Source organism: Antedon bifida, chromosome 7, assembly GCF_963402885.1.
Source record: "Antedon bifida chromosome 7, ecAntBifi1.1, whole genome shotgun sequence".
Classification (NCBI taxonomy): domain Eukaryota; kingdom Metazoa; phylum Echinodermata; class Crinoidea; order Comatulida; family Antedonidae; genus Antedon; species Antedon bifida.
The window spans coordinates 24,101,486-24,121,847 of NC_136232.1; the positions used below are offsets into that span (position 1 = coordinate 24,101,486).

At 35.1% G+C, this 20,362-nt stretch overlaps 3 protein-coding genes across 3 annotated transcripts in view; 2 read left to right on the top strand and 1 right to left on the bottom strand.

The window, feature by feature from the left end:
• Positions 1–20,362, top strand: part of LOC144848768 (neuronal acetylcholine receptor subunit alpha-10-like) — a 171,125-nt gene that overhangs the window by 38,585 nt on the left and 112,178 nt on the right. The gene's annotated exons all lie outside the window — the stretch shown is intronic.
• On the top strand, positions 66–5,618 carry LOC144848792 (lambda-crystallin homolog). The gene is made up of 7 exons (XM_078705724.1): positions 66–180; positions 610–691; positions 1,609–1,761; positions 2,114–2,275; positions 2,760–2,954; positions 3,684–3,789; positions 4,728–5,618. Exons 1-7 carry the CDS (start codon positions 122–124, stop codon positions 4,940–4,942), a joined length of 972 nt encoding a protein of 323 aa, XP_078561850.1. The 5' UTR covers positions 66–121; the 3' UTR covers positions 4,943–5,618.
• LOC144848787 (uncharacterized) lies at positions 5,217–20,198 on the bottom strand. The gene is made up of 5 exons (XM_078705720.1): positions 19,408–20,198; positions 18,031–18,088; positions 14,750–14,851; positions 9,563–9,815; positions 5,217–6,497 (listed from the first exon to the last, which is right to left on the bottom strand). Exons 1-5 carry the CDS (start codon positions 19,479–19,481, stop codon positions 5,839–5,841), a joined length of 1,146 nt encoding a protein of 381 aa, XP_078561846.1. The 5' UTR covers positions 19,482–20,198; the 3' UTR covers positions 5,217–5,838.

A 20,362-nucleotide genomic window follows, 5' to 3' on the forward strand; every position in this document is an offset into this window, starting at 1 on the left:
AAATTATTTAAAATCTTTTAGTTAATTTTAGTTACTAATTGGTGTAATGTATTTTTCATTGCAGGCGACTGATAGCAGACGTCCCATTATCACCTGATATCCCCGTTTTAGAAAAATAATCATGGCCTCAAACTCCGTAAAAACTACTCTTAAAAAAGAGAAAATTGCTATAATCGGGAGGTATAACTTTTATTAAGTTACAATAGCCTAGACTAGAGTAGTAGTACTTGTTTTAGTAGGCTAGTTAGGCCTAGGCCCCAGCTAGTAGTAGTACTAGCTAGTTATGTAGGCCGGCTAACGCCGGTAGTTGCATGGCGGGTGGTGGAGTGAGCTGCATCATGGTAGGTGTTGTCTACCACTGTCTGCTATGTTGACTTGGGCTTAGTCCAGTATGGTAAGATTAATTTGATAATTAATAATAATGCATTCATTTTAAGGATCAATCAATCAAGTAAGAATATGATTTAAGTCAAAAGAAAAAGAAATAGATTTTAATAACTAAATCTCTGCTGGCCTGGGCCCATCATCATGACCACAAACAACACAGGTTATTCCCTACAAAACATGGTAACTGCTCTTCTTTTAATTTGGTATTTTCCTTGCTTTCAGTGGTTTGATTGGACGGAGTTGGGCCATGCTGTTTGCTGGTGCAGGATACAATGTAGTCCTTTATGATATCAAAGATGAACAGGTCATTTTTACATTCTAAATATTCATATTTAATATTCTTTCTAATGTAAAAAAAAATGATATACCGTGTATGTCCCTGGATACAATATTTGTTAAAATGTCGGTACCTTGATTAAATTTGGACTGAATTAACAATGGAATTAACAAAGTGTTGTGTCTGAAATGAATATATTTTAATTAAAGTTGCAAAACACAAAAGAAAACCAGTTTTAATCCCATGCTCAAATATAATGCACTTTTCAATTTTATTACCCATTATACGACCCCCGGAGAGGTGCGTTATGGGTGCCTCATTTACAAATAATTACTGACACAGGGGTACGTCACATCAATGAACGATGGTGTGTCAATGTTCGTCACTTTACCACCCAAAATATCATAAACAACATGGTCACAGTGCATCGAAATGGGTGCGTCATGGTCACCTAAAGCCTAAGTAAGTCACATTTTTGACGCACGAATGTGTCATGTTATTCATAAGGTTACTAAGGTATGGCGCACATCGGACAAATGACGCACCTCTCCCGGGGGTCGTATAGTTGGTCATAAATTGAAAAGTGCATTATATTTGAGCATGGGATTATAACTGGTTTTCTTTTGTGTTTTGCAACTTTAATTAAAATATATCATAATATTTCTGGAGTGGATATTAATATTAGTATGTCCATTGTATTCTTCTTCTATATAATCCTTCATTAAGCTTAAGTTTAATAAATAATACACATTCTCTTGCATATCATTCATTTAATATTTTTACTCATAAATTTAGTAAATATAATTTTAAACATTTTTTATGCCAAAATCTAATATTGTATTATCTGTACAAATATGATCACTTAACCCAATGAACTCATATATTTATATTGATGATTAATTAATTAAAAATATTAACATTAAATGTTGATTATTGTTTCCTAGGTTACGTCCGCATTAAGTGATATTAAAATTCAGTTAGAAGCTGCCAAGAAGTCTGGCATGTTAAGAGGAACGTTGAGTGTGAATGAACAGTTTAATTTGATATCAGGCAGCAATGACCTAGAAAAAACTATTATTGGTGCAAAACATATTCAGGTAAAAAGAAACATTTTTTCGTATGTTAATTTAATATTTTGAAGTATTATTTCACCCTTTTTTTTATATTTTGTACACATCCAACAGCAACACAAACTCTCCAATTACAGGATAGATAAATTATATTTTAATTTATCGAGCTCTCATTTGAGGCTTAGGAAGTGGAGTTGAAAGAGTCGTGAGTTACAACCCTACCACTAGGTCAGGATTGAACCCTGCCACTAGGTCAAGATTGAACCTTGCCACAGGTTTAGGATTGAACCCTGGACCTTGGGATTGGAAGGCAAGCATGTTAACCACCAAGCTACAGCTCCACTTCTCATTATATTACTTATATTTTTTTCGTTTTTAGGAATGTGTACCAGAAAATCTAGAGTTAAAAAAGTCTGTTTTCAAAAATCTTGATAAATATGCAGATGAAAGTGCTGTTATCTCAAGCTCAACTTCATGTCTAGCGCCCTCTCTATTCACAGAAGAACTACCCAAGCGTGACCAATGCATAGTTTGTCATCCAGTTAGTATGTTACAGTATTAATTAATTCAAAATTATTATAAAAGTAATTCTTAACATAATAGCAATATACTGTTATGTGGAGGGTTTATGATTTTTTAAAATAATTATTAAAGATCTATTGTCCCCAAAAACATGAAAAATGAAGATTAATTAAATCAGACTCTGAATATGTTATTTTGTGGTTTTAATAAAGTTTATCACTTCCGTAGAAAAAAAAAATGAAAGAAAAATTATGTTTTCACTTAAAAAATGACAAAATAAATGGTTAAATTCAATCAAAAACCCATTGGCTGCCAGCCAATTTTACCATTTTTTGCTTTAAATTACAGTTTTTTCAGGTAAATACATTTTTTTTAATCCAATTTTTTGTAAAAGTGGATAACTATTATGTTACATTAAAATGGCATATTCAACAAAAATGTTGTTAAGAATTATTTTTTCAGGGGGACAATACATCTTTAAACAATTTTTTTTTTTTTTGCAGGTTAATCCTCCTTATTATGTTCCTCTTATGGAAGTTATTCCCTCTCGCTGGACACAGAAACAGATTGTGGAACGAACGAAGGCATTAATGAAAGAGATCGGTCAAGTTCCTGTATTGATTAAAAAAGAGTTGCCAGGATTTGCTTTAAATCGTATCCAATATGCAATTATTGGAGAATGCTGGCGTCTTGTTCAGGTATTTTAATATTATTGTCTAATTATACTCGATTATCTTTTTTCATCTAATTGTTACTTAAGCGTGGTTCCCACTAGAACGCAATGCAGTGACATATCGACCAGAGTGCTGTATTTGGTAATCACAAGTGGGAACTTTTTTTATATTAGTTGTCCCTCCTCACATCAGCTTCTGTTTTTTTTATGAATTGTTTCTTGTATTTGAAAAGAAAGAGAAATAAATGTTTATTTTGTAGCCTATATATGTTTACTTTTAGTTGTTTTAATTGTACTTTCTGTCTTTTACAAATCATTCTCCATTGATGCTTAAAATGTATTTAAAGATGTATTGTCCCCCTGAAAAATAATTTTTTACATTTTTGTTGTTGCATATGCCATTTTAATGTCACATAATAGTAATCCACTTTGACCAAAAATGGATCTAAACAAAATTTATTTACCTGAAAAAAATGTAATTTAAAGCAAAAAATGGCTAAATTGGCTGCCAGCCAATGGAATTTTGGTTGAATTTAACCATTTATTATGTTATTTTTTTTAATTTTTTTTTTCTATGGAAGTGATTAACTTTATTGAAACTACAAAATAACCTATTCAAAGTCTGATTTAATTAATCTTCATTTTTCATGTTTTGGGGGGACAATATATCTTTAAGCATCTGGACTTATTCAAGCTGGTACGGATTAGTCTGCTAATCTGCTTGCTAATACTCTTAACTTCTTATTATTCTTAGGATGGTGTAATGTCAGCTGAGGACGTGGATAAGGTAATGACAGCTGGCCTAGGCCCACGATACGCTTTTCTTGGTCCATTTGAAGTCATGCATCTTAACGCTGAAGGTAAAATTTCAAGCCTTTCCTATCCAGGGGTGGTTCCACGATTTCTGAAATCGGAAGGTGCTTATAATAGCTTAAATAAATTACTGATCTCTTGTTTATCTTCATAATTGCCCAAATAGGATTGTATTTTCTATATTAAGTTTCTCCACTAAAGCTCTATCTACACTATCTTTATGTGATAAAGCAATGTGATGTGCCCATATATGGACATGATGATGATGTCATATCACTATACCATATTTGGGAATATCACTACCATATTTGGGCACATCACACTAATTTGATAGATAGACAGAACCTAATAATACAAAATAATCAGATTACTTTATATATTGAAATTAGTCATTAATGATGGTAATCTATGGATGTTACATATAAGATATCTATAATCGTCTTAGCAAGAATATGAATATGAATTTAGTTTTTAGAGAGGTCAAGAGGTCACACCTGATTAAGTTACTGTAATGTTATCAAGCATGATATTAAACCAGATAGGAGAGAATCCAAATATAAAGTGATATGATACAAAAAAGCAATTATATATTAGCATTATAATCTGTTTTCTCGAAGATGATTAACATTTGATAGTGCTGTGCGAAGGTTTAGCCATGATCATAGCCTTGTCCTTCTAATGGAATGTTTAGCTGTTGGTAATGTGTGCATAACCTACTTAAATTGGCTACCAGCAATTTAAGCATATCTTAAGCATATATATTAAGAGTATAAATGATGTAACTACAATTTGTTAGTTGGCACCTGTTACGGTAGTTTCAAACAGGGTGGGGGCGGGGTTTTTTTTAGGGGGGGGGTGGAGGGTTGGTAAGTGGAAGAGTAGTGCTAAAATGTCAATAGTCTGTCAAAAGCATTTAAGCAGTCCTGCAAATTAATGAATTAATATTTAATATTCTTATAATATTTCATTTAAAATTCATCACCAGGTATGCAAAACTATATAGATCGATATGCGTCAAGTATGAAATCAGTTTCAGCAGATTTTGGACCGGTTCCAACTTTTGACGGTGCCGCACTCAACGAAATAGTCAAGGATATGAATTCGCAGATACCTCTCGACAAGCTAGAGGAGAGACGTCAATGGAGGGACGCACGGCTCCTAGGTCTCGCCAAGCTGAAGAAAGATATGGATGCAGAATAGAAGTAACAACTAGTTTACTGAAATATAGCAGAACCTCTATTAAGGGGACAGCTTTGAGACCCAACAAATGGTGGTGTCCACTGAATAGGGGTTGGTAGCAGTGTTAAAACATATATTTCCCCTTGTTCGATTTGTGAGTGTCCCCTTAATAGAGGTCTCTCAAAGGAGCGGCTCTATGGTATACAATCACTTTTTTATTATATTTTATATGATTTTTAATAATAAATTTAATCTTATTAATATTTAATGAAAATATGAAAAATACACCAAAATATAAAATATTTTTGAATACGTTTATTCAATAAAGAGCAGAAATTCTTAATATTTAATATTCCAATATTTTGAAAAATATTGGTAATCATACAATATTGATACAGGTTTTCTTTTACACCCCATGCTCTTTCTAATTGAGTATTTTTATTAAAGGCAAAATACTGAAATAAAAGCAAAAGTATTAAACAATTTTTTAATGCAATATAGTCCTGTAGTAAAATTTATTTTATTTTCCTGGACAACATTGGATATAAGTTACGGGTTATTTCGATTTCGATATTTCGTATCCAATCAATTATGCACACTACCCAAAAAATAATAGTATAATATCTATAATTGAGTACAATTTGAGAATTTGTAAGCACTTTTAGTACAAGAAGTCTCAACTTATGTGGACTATCTGTTCAAAGACCTAACATTAGATCTTTATATTTTTATGAGCTACTACTCACAAAAAATTGTTTTGTTTTTTTTGGTTAACAATAATAAGTACAAAACTCTTTAAAAACTAATGTGAAAAAATAACTTTGTAACAAAAAGAAAATCAATGTTAAAATAAAATACAATAAAAACTACTACTTCTAAACTGGTAAATTTTGTTCCAGTGTCATTGGTTCAAGTCCTCATGTAGCCATATTTGGTTGTTGTGGCCGAACCCATGCCATAACGTACGGCGCTACATAGTTCAAGTTGAAACCTGCCCTCGTCACTGTTGAACAGTTTGTTGCGTGCATTTGTTGCGGATATAGTAGCGAAGGTTGTTGATTGGCTGATATATTGCATTGTACATTGTTATTCATATATCCGTTTGTTTCAGGCACAACAGCTAGCAAACTGTTATTTGAGATCAAACAACGATTGAGGGTGCTATTATTATTTTGCGAGTCCTGCGTAAGGTGTTGGCTGATCGATTCCGGTATGGCGTATTGATACCGAGTGTCAATGGTCAAAGGCTTCATAATGTCTGTCAGCGGTCTATCGCTGGTTTCAACCGCACCGGTCGGAATGGCTGGACTTCCATGCGGAATCATTGGAATAGTTTTACTCATACACTCTGTATGATTAATTAACTGTGTTTGTCCATTGTTATGTCCGCAGAGTTCCAATCGTTGCTGTAAGTGCGCCCTCAAGCGTAAGATTACTGGATGTTCAGAAGGGAATCCTTCATTTTCAATAAGATATCTAATTGTCTCTTCCATACAGTCTCGAAAACCATCTGATCGACTCGCTATTTCTGTAGCTGAGTTACTAACATCCGTCAATTGAGTACACATAGTCATATCTGCAAATAAATATCAAGATTGAAAAATAAAAATCCAATTTTTATTTTAAAAAAAATATTAAAATAATTGTTTAACTTTCATATAAAATATACTTAGGAATCTCAAGGGACAATACAAAAACTGAAGAAAACTTTTTCTAATGAAAAGAAAATGTAATTATTGAAGTGCGCCCTCTTTAAAATTAAACATTTTTAAACTAAACTTGTATAAGATACTTATATACGAAAAATGATCGATTGATTTAAGTCGCCTTCAACAAATATAAAACACGTCTTTTTAGCTAAAAAAAACATGCCTTGAGCTGACCATTGTCATTCAATATTAATTCTTAAAAAGAAGAATTTAATCTTTTAAGTGATTCGACTTCAGAAAATATTCAAGCCTTTGTCAGGCTTCTCATTGAAGGCACTTAAAACGCGTATTTACGGCGAGAATATTATGAATAAAAGAGTATAGTTCTTTCATTTCGTGTTTCTTTTATCAACCTTTATCGCTTGAATTATTAATATATAACAGCTTGTTGACAAGGCATTTAACAACCCGATTCGCATGTTGTCATATATTAACACAATTACCGTTTGTAAACACATCCACACGGTTTATGTAAATATTACTTGGATTTAAGTGTATGCCTAACAGATGTTTATGAACTGTGTACCTAGTATCTAGTGGTCACTACGCGTGTCAACTGACCAGTGTACTTCTTATGACGTGGGTATTCAAGTAACTTTTTGACAGCGGATCGAGTACCCATTTTCGTATTTTAATTTGAGCGCAGACATTAAACAAGCCAAAATGGATCTCATTATCCAAGCATATAGGAGCCTATAATAATAATCTATATTATTTTTCAGTCTTTCAAACTTTGACCGAAATTATTGAAATTTTATTGGTCATGACACTATTATTCTTATTAATCTTTTCTTTATTTTTTTTGGTGAATTTTGAAATTTGCCAAGATTTGAAGTTTTTCCGCGACTTGTGAAAGTCAGTGGAAATACGTGTTACTATATTTTGTTTCTAAAACAACCGGCATGTATCAGGAAAAGAAAATAACAGAATCATAGATTTCGTTTAAAAAAAAAGTCCAACACTCCACTGGGGTTCCTAGCTACCAGCCACCCAAAGATGCATCAATAAATCAATCAATCATAGTCATACATAGTCAGTCATACTGTGTGTCGCGATAGTATGCTGTAATGTTACGCTAAGGAAACACAATGATTCCTTAATGACACATTTAGATTAGACATACCAAAACAACCCCCAATATTAGTAACTATAAATGCCTTGATTATTAAATGTATGCGGTATGTATGGTAAGGTCAGATTCGATCATCAGGTGCCTTCTCTTCCCGACGAACCTTCCTACTTCTCACTAGGTCCGCAACAAAGTATCAGACAACATACAAGTTTTTGATGATCTTATTTATCAACAATAAATACTTAAATCGCATGCTATTAGTATCATTAATCATGTCATACAATATAAATGTTAGCTAAACAATACTTTGGATTGGACCTTATCATACTATTATAACATACATTAATGTTTATAATAAAACATTTCTAAAGAATGTTAGATTCGAATTTGTTAAAATTTAATATTAATATTTAAATCTTATAAATATTCATAACATGTTTTTAATGTATTCTAACCGAAACCGGAATACAATGATATTTTCTTTTGAATGTAAGCCCCGAATCGGGATGCTTTGTTAGGTAGACACGCAAGAAAACTTGGTTTTCCATTTGGACGCAACACAGTGACACCAACAAGCTTAAGCGATGGATCACGAAACTGCTTGTGATTGGTCAAACTAGCGTATAGTGCCTACGTCGTTCACTAGGACGCAACAAAATGATGTAAGAGCAACGCAAGAAATGTTACCAATCACAAAGCAATGGGTTATTCAAACAGCCGCTTGTCATTGGTCAACTCGCTTGCGTTACGTCTAGTGGGAACCAAGCTTTACTTGCGGCGCGTTTATACTCAAAGGAGTATAAGTATCATTCCACTTTTAACCTCGAGAGAATTAATAAAATTACTGATTACAAAATATTCAATGCAAGCCAGATTAGATAATGATGTTTACATTGAATCTACAAGTTGAAGTATTGGGCCTACTGTATGTATGATCAGCTCTAAATGTATTTACACGGCACACAATGTACGGTTCCAGTCCTGATGAAGTAGGTTGATTATAATACCCACGTCTGGGCGGCGCGGTTCTGTGGCCCGACAAACTGGTAATCTTTGTTCTATAATGTGAACTAGCCGAGCTCTTGGTCACCAACTTTGATGCACTTTTGCAATAGGTCACATTAGTAGGAACTAGACGATATTAGAGATAATATTTGACCGCATCATTCTATTTTCCATAATTCAGTGGAAATCATTCGATTTTTAATTTGGCTAATATTTGAATAACATCGACTATGGCTATACTGTTTATTGAGGGTACATTTCAATGTTCAAACCATGCAGTGGAAACCGCACTCCGCGCCCATTCCATGTCATGAGTAGGCTACAATTTAATAGGATCAATGTAGGCCTAACTATTTTGGTCACTCCGGAGAGTTTTTTTTTCTTATTGAAGTAGGGCCTCACAGTTTTTAGTATACATTACATAATAATAATAATCTCAAATAGTAGGCCTAAATACTGTATTGTACGGTTATGTTATTACTAGGTCGAATATACCTTTTTCCAAAAGGATTTGATATAACCGGAAATTTTAGTTTAGTAGGAAACATAGAGGAAGTATTAAAAAAGGTTGAGGTCAATTGTGTACCTAAAAGTTCAATAACACCAAAACGCAAGCTAACAATATAGCGTGCTGAAGTTGAGCTTTATACGCGCGCAAATTCGTTGATTATTTCGAAAATGATATGTATACTTTTATTGTAATGCCAACCGTACCATTTTGTAAGCATTGTCGGGAAGGTGGGGGGAGGGGGTTGAGAGAAAGGACAGGATGGCAGCGTCCCTTCACCACCCACCCACCCTCCCCAATCTATTGCATTGATTTGTGGCATACACGTCACGTGTAGTTATACAAACCTTGTATTGGCTGCGTTACTTTCAGTGTGGGTTGCGTTACATTCACTGTTGGTTGCGTTACGTTCACCATGGGTTGCGTTACGTTCACCGTTGGTTGCGTTCCTTTTAGTGTATGTTGCGTTACATTCAACGTTGGTTGCGTTCCTTTCAGTGTGTGTTGCGTTAATCTCAGTTGGGGCTGAGTTTTCTTTCCATTCTCATTAAGATAGTCAATGGTTGCTTGTAAAAGTTCCACCTTGTCGTTTTTAAACGTCTAAAGTGAGAAGCCAAAATTTTAATAAATGAAACAAATAAATCGCGGTAGAGGGACAATTTGTCCCAGGCCAAATCGTCCCGGGCCGAATCGTCTCAGGGCCGAATCGTCCCGGATTCTAAATCGAGTGTGTATTTTATTTAGGACCGATTGGCCTACTCTCACTCATCGGCTTGATCGAGTAGGCCCAATGTTTGTGGTTGTTAAAAATTAATATTTAACCAATCAACCAATTCAAAAGCGATTATTTTAACGATAGTCCACTGTTCAAAACCATTGTGGCGTATTGTCAGCCCTACGCATACCCAGTCAGAATGGACAGCCTTTATACAAAAACATTCCGTAACGTTCTTTTTAAAATCCTTAAAAAGATTAAGTGTGAAATTAAACAGAAGAATTTGTATTCATATAATATTAATACCGGGCAAAAATAAATAGGCCTACCATAGAACGCTTAATTCCTTTTATATATAGTTGTTGTAACGATATTTTTTACAATGGACCGTATTGTACAACTTTCTGAAATAGCTAGGCCTAAACAAAAGAGCGATATAATGCTTGGGTTACCGTTAATAACAAAAGCTGAGTTGCGGCTACTCATGGAGAATAATTAACAATAGCAACTACTGATTAAGTAGCCTTATAGGTAGATTGAATGATCAGCTGCAGTCGGGCCTAGCAGGTGAAAAATTAAAATCCATTAATGGCAAAAATATCAGTATAATGCAGATAGTATTGACAAACGTTTTGCAACATTGAGGAGAATTATATTTATATATAATAGTTCTCTCTGTGGGGCCTCTTCAGACTTGTATATAACCGGATAAAGGGTCTTTCACACCTGTTCCGACACGGTTCCGGTCCGGCAACGGCAAATCAAATCGTACGTCAATGTTTCGTTTTTACGCGTCTACGCGCATATCGATTGGCGCATAGCGGCGTAGAGCGTCGTGAAAGCGAAACATTGGCGTTCGATTCGCCGGACCTTGCCGGAACAGGTGTGAAAGACCCTTAAGTTGGTTTCACACGGGCACAGGTAATATCACTAACTTTGATTTACCCGTGTAAAACTAAGCTTAATGGGCCCTATAATTTGTACCACGCAGTGTTCCGCCATCCTGGTCTTTCCCCGATCAATAAAATAAAGAATTTGTTTAACTGGAGCTTCGGTTGCTATTTATTAACGTCTGTGCAGGGAGATGTAACATTTACATCTCCCTGGTTTGTGACGACTAACTTTGCAAACTTAATAGTCCCTACATTGTGCTGATTACATTAACAATAATACAAGACGTGAGGATGGTCTTCCAATGGGGATATTTCGAGAAATCACTACCACCCTTGACACGCGAACAATGGCTAATTTTAATCTCATCTATCATATACCACCTGTTCGGTATATTTCTTATACCAAAGGGTGATGCACCTAATTGGGTTAACCAAGGACGTAATGCAGACCCATTTAAATGGAAGTGTTCCGGTTGTACACACCTAAATATCACGTTTGCATTCTACTCATCCAGGGTGCCAGTATTGTTAGGTCTACTATGCAATAGTACTAGGCCTACTGTAAAGTAGAACCCCTCGCCCACTAAGGGGACGCCTTTCGAGAAAGTGTCCCCTAATAGGTTAGGCCTACAGTAGAACTTTTCCGTCAAGACATATCCAGAGGGGTACTACAGGGGACATTTGTCCCGTGAAACATACAAGGAGCAATATACGTTTTAACACTATACGGAAACCCCCTATCCAATGTACAAACCTAAGGCGCTACTTCGATCGGTCCCGAAGGTGTCCCCGTAATATCCTACACTTAATAGGTTAGGCCTATGTAACATTAAAATCAATTTTATGTTATAATTGATAATGTTGGAATAAACTTCTTTCTTGGAAATCCAAGCAGTTATGCCGCGCCAAATATGCCACATTAGTTAGTAGAGGCACACCGCTTTCTCCTGCGCGTTTCATCAGTTATATTTATAATTTTGCCCGGAACGGCGCCCCGTATACAACGTATCAATATTATCGTTGTTTCCTATTAAGTAGTAGCATGCATTGAAAGTACTATAAATAACTAAATTTATGAATGAATAACGGGAAATTACACCTTGAGTGATACACAGTTGTGTTGCTCATGGTGACACACAATGGTGGAAGGAAGATGCACAAACAGAAACGGAAGGAAATGACAGAATCGAGAAAAGACGATAACAAGCAATTTCACATCATCAATACGCTCATCCGGATGTACGCGCACCTGTACGCGCACCTGTACGCGATATCATCATACAGTTTTAACAATGCACACAAATACACATATAAATCCGTCTTTATGTTGTTCCTTTCAACTGAAGTCATTTGCTGTGTTGGCCCCGCCCCTCGGCAAGTATACTCACCCATTAATACAGTAGGCCTACATCATCCCATAATATTCATTGATTCATGACCACCCTCACCCTTCCTATACTAACCGACCCATCATTCAAATATTCTCAATAACAATAATAATATAACTAGGGGGCCAATCAATAAATCACTTCTTGCCATAAACCAATCTATTCATTCATCCATCTATCAAATCATTCATTTGTCTCATCATTTTTTTCTTTAATTGTATATTTATTAATGTTTTGCCAACATTTATCTGTTTTCCGCTATTTCAATGCACACATCTAACATCATCGGGTAAAGTGAATCGACTTTAAAAAATATTACTTTTGGAGGAAAATGGTCAATGAGTGAGGTAATATTGAAATTCGAAATGATTTTACAGAGATAGAGTTACATTTGTTTGATTTCTCACAATTGATTTTCGAAATCAACTAATTGATTTTGAATCCAATACACACACGCACGATAACTAAGTGTATATACAATAGGTAGCAGACTACAGTTACCTACATTTACCTTCAAACAACGTCATAACAGGAGAATAATTTAGCATATTAACAGAATACGGTGAAAATGAACCACTTTCACGCAAAACAAACATACATATTTTTTTTCAAATACGAGTATTAAACCTTACACGAGAACATTATGTAATATTTGCACGTACGATTGAAAACGCATTGATATTCAGAACGTGCGTCAATAACGCATGACGACAGGCTGATGACGCGTTAGTGACGCATCTCAAATACGATTAACGTAATAAGAAAACTATTTTCTCTGTCAAGTAATGGAATATATGATGTGCAGTGTAGTGTTGACACTTATCAAGTATACGATATGAATTTGATTTAAGTAATAATTACACGAGCTGTTTTCTAAGGCCAACAGTCGTAATATATTCTATTATCGCTGTAAACGCAGTTTGAATACGAAGAGGTAATGTAGCGAAGATAATTCCTAATTATACTATAATGCATTGTTAAAAAGAATACTACGCTCAAACGGCTTTCATTGTCCGATTAAAAAATATAGTTTAAACACATATGCATCTACCATCCGCCTCCCTCTCACTATTTCCTCCATGCTCTCACCAACATTTCAATTATTGGTGTAAAAACGCAGTTAGAATACAAAGTGGTAATGTAGTACCGGTAGTAGCGATGATTCCTAATTATACTATAATGCATGGTTAAAAAATGTTGTGCTCAAAATCACTTCTATGGAACAAAATTATAAACACACTCCACCCGCCTTTCTCCCCAATATTGCCAAGGATAATAATAACGAATTCTTAAAGTTGGCAATCCCGTTCTCAAGACAAACATACACTGTAAGATGCTCTACGTAAACAAATTCTTATTGTCTCCTTTGTGAGTGGAGTTATTGTTTGTCATTAGAAAACATTCTGACATATAATAGGACTTGAACCTAGGACCCTTGGATTTAGCGTCATATAACCACCAAGCCACAACTCCACTTATAATAACTTAAAATAATTACCACAAAAAGCAGTTTGAAAACAAATGCTAATGCATGGTTCTAAAAATATTGTGCTCAAAAAAAGGCATTCAAAATGGAAGAGATTTAGTTTAAACATCATTACTTTCCCACCATGCGTGTTGCATTTTTTCACGGACTATGTTCAATTTCTGCAATACTTCGAAGCTATTTCATCGGGTTTCCACGAAAAAATAAGCGAACATTAAAAGTCTAAAATTACTTTGATTTGAAATACGTTCAGTTTCAGCGTTAAGTAACCATATACTCTTTTACCAACGTAATAAGAACCTTTTCGCTTTGTTAGTATGCGAGAGTAAAAACTATTATTCGTATATTTATTGCCACTCAAACAGCATGACATGATACGTGTTAGAAGTCTGAGTAGCTAGTTTGAATACGATTCTAGTAACACAATCGTTCTTCGGGTAATAACTTTGCAATTGTACCTAAGGCAGTAATGTACTTAAATCTTGGTTTTCACAAAACGCATTTAGACGTGTGGCGAACGCAAATGTAGTTTGTGTGTGCCGTTTTACAAGCGCGTTTAAGCTTGGTTCGTAACGCAAAGACGTAACGCAAGGACGTAGACGCAACGCAAGCGAGCTGATTAATCACACGTGACTGTTTGAATAATCCATTGCTTGAGATTGGTATCACTTTGCGTTGCGTTACGTCCTTGCGTTGCATCCTAGTGGGAACCAAGCATAAGTTAGAATAGACTTCGAAACGCGTCAAGGTCCAATCTCGAATTATGTTGCGTTTAGGACCCACTTCAGAAATGTATAAACAAATGTATAAACGGCGTTTTGCTGTAATGAGAGTGAGTTGTTTTAGGACATTAATGGCGGGTGGGGACGGCGGTGGTGAAAGAAGAGTTTTGGTGAAAATCAAATGTTTTATTTCGAGAGAACTCTTCTTTCCTTGTTGACTTTTTTTCCAATGTTATGCAAATAGTCGGTAGGCCTATCCGGTAGCATTGCTACCCGGTATTGTCGGGTCAAGATACGGCACTGAGGCCTACTTGTCATATTCGTACATACCTGCGTTGTTCTGGTCAGTTTTGGGATGATGTCCCGCAGCTCGTGCAAACTCTTGTTGATCCGATCACGCCGCCTTTTCTCCACAAGTCGATGAGAAGTTAGCTGAAGCGAAAGTATATCATAAAGATTATTTCAAAAGGTGATCAAATGTTGCAATTCCAATAAAAATTCGATACTTACAATACTCGTCTTTAATTGTGGAAATTTGGCATCTAATTGCTAATTGCTTATGGTAATGGCAAATTATACATAAACTTACGTTTACTTGAAGAACGTAATACAATACAAGAAAAAGATTATTGCATTATCGTATCATTCAGCGGCGATAATTCATGACGTCACGGATTATATAAACGAATCAAATAACTTACTACTGATGAATAGATTTACCAAATAGACACCTTACGTTTTTATTTAGAATCGAGCGTTTTATGTAGGTCCGGTCGCCGTGTGTACAGCCCACATGGTGCTAATAAAACATTTAATGCGACAAGCAAACTTTTTGTGGAATATTTTGAATACTTAATTACAGAATGTGCATACTCTAGAGAGTAAGTGTACGGTACTGAACGCACAAGGTAGATAAAAACATGTAGGCCTAGTGAGTGGTTGAGAATATTAGATGGCTGAGTACGTGAAAGTCATAAATAAAGCAACTAACAAAGATAGAATATTCCGAGCTATGCGAAAATTGAAGTAATAAATGAAAAATAGCGTAGTATCTCCCTAGCAAACTATAATTGACAATGTATATAGGCATAGTCAGTATTTATAATGATTTTTATATTTGAAACGGTTATTAAATGAGTAAATTACTACTGGAAAATCGAGATTTATTTTGTTCAGACACGTATAGTACATGCGAGTTGAGAATTGCACGGCTTGTGTGCACGCGTGCCAACATTGTGTCATTTTGTGACGTCACTGGCTAATTGTATAAATAGATACGGTGGTGGACAGCACATGATAAATTAATAAAACAATTCAAATAATTACCAATTTATGAAACGAAATTGTCAGGTTTAGGCCTATAGTTAAGTTTACCAATATCGAGAATAACAAAATAATGAGTATCATATTTGGTTTAATAGGCTATGTGTAAATATGTGTAAATTGCAATTATATTTGAGAAAAAATTCCAGAACTAACTCAGCAACATTTTGCACGGATTAATTCGACTGTATAATTACTTGCATATTTTGTCGTCGAAAAATGTGATGAAAGATTATGGATAGGTTGCTTTTAAATAAAGAAAACGAAAAATGTCCATAACGCTAAATTGGACAAGAAATTCCGTGTGATGAATGAATGAAAGCGTAAGTGTTTTCAATGTTACATTATTCAACGAATAAAGTACAGAATCAATATTGTGATTACCATAGCAGAATTAATGGCACGGTTAATAATCAGTGAGATAATAGGAGAACACGACAGGATCGCATATATCTCATCACAATATAAGCGTAATTTACAGTATAAAAGCACAGGCAGCTCTCTAAGTTCCTGGCAGGATAGTAATTAGGAGGCTCGCGAACGTCCAAAAGAAATCAAAATTGCAAACACGTTTTCTTCATGGATTATCAATAATTTATATATTTATATAGGCTACATTCGATATACTATTACTAGACCTAGGTTACAGTTTATTTAATGTTTTATACATACGTTTATTTATTTTTAAAGTGATTTAGATCATCAAATTCCAGGCAATTTAAGTTGTTGTCTTCCAATACACCTGTGACCCGCGCTTCCACAAGTACGCGCTTCCGTATCGTACGCGATTCCGTATCGTACGCGTTTCCGTATCGTACGCGCTTCCGTATCGTACGCGCTTCCGTATCGTACGCGCTTTAGTATCGTACGCGACAACATGGACTTAGACTTTGGACTTAAGAATTGGAATTAAGACACAAAATTGTTCAAATCTATGCTAAAAATATATATACTATATAGAACAGGTGGTTTATTTATTATTTGAATGTTTAAACATTATTAATAAAAAACAATATGGAGAGTGAGACTGTTTTGAAATGGAAAGTTATGATACGAATACAACAATAGGCTTAGCTATAACTAGAAAATTGCATAATATAAATAACAATTGAACGATAATATAGGAGATAATATATACAATTGTAATTACACTACCTAGCATTATTGCAACTATTGTGGTTGTATAGACCTATACAAATTATTGGTGTCTTGAGAATATAAAAAGCCTCTTAAAAACTGTTAATTTGATTGGGTTCTTTTACACACGTGCTTAAAGAGGGAACAGATGGCCACGAGTATAAATTCGACACAATTAATCGTTTCGCCAGTTCCTTGTAAATAAATGTTCTTTTCTATAATGTACAGTATGGGAGATTGAAAACAAAGACTGGATTTCTCTCTCACAGAGCTATTTCTATTCGTAAGCCTACTTAAACATGAATGCTATATAGTACACACCTCTTTCATCACTGTCAAGCCGATGAATGGATTGAATATACCCTAGCCTAACCTCCTTTGTCCCGAGGTTGATACAACTTAAGTAATTGCGAGTATTAAATATAAAGAAAGACATATTGCTATTGGCCCACAGGTCGTGTATGTAAGACCAACATAAGATAGTTTAAAATATGCGAATTTCTAATCGTATCGATCGAGTGTTTTATGGACATTCACTCGGGTAATCACTATTGCCTTGTGAAACGTATAAATCCAATTACTAATATGTACGATAATTATACGACAATACAATAATACGAACGGCAAAGAATTGCCAGAACCAAGTATGAGGTAGTATTTTATAACAAAGGGCATTTTGCTAGACGAAGTGTAAATAATCAGATTGCTGGTGTTTTCTTGATTTCATTAATGGCCCTTTTCAGCATGATATCAAAGTATTATCTCGCTAGGGAAGAGTCAATTCAACGTTGCTCTTGCATTGCTGTTTTTTCTAAGTAACACGTATAGGTATATGAATATTCTAACGTTCTGCATTTTTAATAATATTCTAAGTTCAACTTGTTCAAACATCCTAAGGCATTCTTTATCCATTAACACCTTGAGAATGTCACGATATTTAAACACCGCCTTCTGAAGAAATATCCAACGATTCTGTTATTTTAATAACGATGCGTCACACACGGGTCCGTAATATCAAATGACACGCAATATGGGAAATTTATGATATTATGATGATTTTATATCAACGGTTACGGAGATTGAGTTACTGCTAGTGGGAAAACGACGCGTAATCACTATGGTTACGTGCATTGATGACCTTCAATACTGACCTTTCTCTTTCGTGTCGTTGTCTTGTCTTCCATCGGTGATAGATAACTTGACTGAGTCCTTGATAAACAAGAAAATCATTATAAATAAACATAAACGATTAAAATACAATCGAAAGCTATTTACTGTAGTAATAATAATAATGATTATATAATTATTATTACTGTTAACTGCATTGTGTTATGATATAGGATACAGTATAGAACCTCTATTTAAGGGGACAACTTCGGGGGCCAAACGTGTCCCCTTAATAGGGGTGTCCCCGAATTGTGCCACATATTATTGTCCTTCGTTTGTTTCACATGAAAGCATCCCATAATAAGGGTGTTCCATGCAATAATGCCCACAATATGACATCATTATTAAAATAGTATCATAAACAATAACGATAACTGATTGAGCAGTCAATTATGTAACTAATTAAAAATATTTACTCTAGCCGCGATTGCGAATTATGCCCATGAATAACGGGTCGTTAATTCACGCCACAGGGCAAGATATTCTTTTCAATTCACGTAATTACTCACTGCACAGAAACAATACCACAAAGCAATAAATCACTCATTGTTGTTGAATACGTTCGTATATATCTTTGCGAGACAGCCTTTGTTATCATAACACAAACAATAACAAAAGGTGATGTATTTAATATAGAAATGGTATTCATATTTTCAGATAAGATAAGAAAACAAAAAAGACATGACTATTGTCATTGAACGCAATAGAACATATATTATTTAATTGCAAAACTTTCGGGACACAAATAAACCTTTCCTCTCGTCTGTTTCCTGAGAAAGTGTCCCCATTAATAGGTTAAGTGTCCCCTGAATAAGGGTGTCTCAAAGGAGAGGTTATATACTTTATTACATGATAGATTCTCTGCAGAATAGTGCTAAAATACACAGTGGCTTATGGACTGGATGGAACGGTCGATCACAACTTTGTCAAAGGGTATTTAATGCCATTATTTAGAAATTACCAGAAAATTAAAATTACGTAATTATTCAATTCAATTAAACATCTTCCCATTTCCATGATTCATGAATTTTAACATACCCTTTTTACACCATAGTAATAATAAAGTAAAATGTTACTATTCCGGTTACAATGCCGAAAACTAAACCCAGCAGTAGGCCTATACTTTGACATAGTTTCGTCTAACAAGGGAAATCTCCCCGATTTAATTTAACCCACTTTAAATTTGACCTACACTTATTACCTACGAAACTCGCACCATTTACCATGCTTTCGTAGAATGTACCCGTGCCACCGAAGAAACAGTAAAATGACCCGTTTGTAGGCCTATTTGATAATATTTACATGATATTATTAAACGAATAATAATGAGGATTTTTATATAAATAACGAAATCAACTTACTGAATGCCTGTGTTAAGTCCAACACTTTGCTGCGATATAGCTGTATCGTATCGCAAGATTGAAACAGAAGTCATTATTTAAGTATCAAATCCAGTAAGCTCCAACAATTACAATAATAGTTATTGCATTCAATTTAATGATGCGGGTATGGGTATATCCACATTCTCGATGCCTTGGTAGCCGTATGTAAATTCCTTTGTAACGGGGGACAGTTGTTTCATTCGGGTACTGCAAAGGATCCGTAAAATAGTAAAACGACATACAACGACACCTATTGAATTATAAAACAAGAGGCACGAGCGAAGCTGATATCGGACGCTTAATGTTTGTGACACTAATCGGCTTGTTCAGAATCAACCAATCAAACGAAGCCTGGCGATAGTCAGCACGTGGAAACTCACTCAACTTCACTCCAGTCACGTGGGTAAAATCCATAAAGAACAAAAGAACTTCCTCGTCTAGGTAGGTGGTGATTAGGAGACCGGGTACCTCCTTACGAGGAAGAATGCTTTTAACAAGGCATTTTTTACGGTTCAGTTGTCACAACCTGGCGCACGTTTGTTCTTTTCTTTTCATGTAATGAAAGGATAGAGTATTAACGTCCAAACAAAGCTCACGAGAGTGTCAGTCACATTTTTTTGTTGTGTATTGAAACCCCGGAATTTTAGGCCTATGGATACTAACCATACTGCACTATTGGCTTAGCTACGTGTGGGTCAAATGGATTATCAAATAAGTGGGTGGTAGGCCTACTGCGAAGTTGTTGTTCTTACTGATAATTTTAGATGCCTCATCACGTCACAGATCGTGGCAAACTGATAGTACGTAATCGTCACTCAATGGGCGGACTGAGGTGGTGGTTCGTAGTCACGTGTGCGCAAACTGAGTTGGTGTACGTAAACGTCAGTCATGGCCGCTGGTGGTTTGTAGTCAATCTTGCGCATTGAGCCGGTAC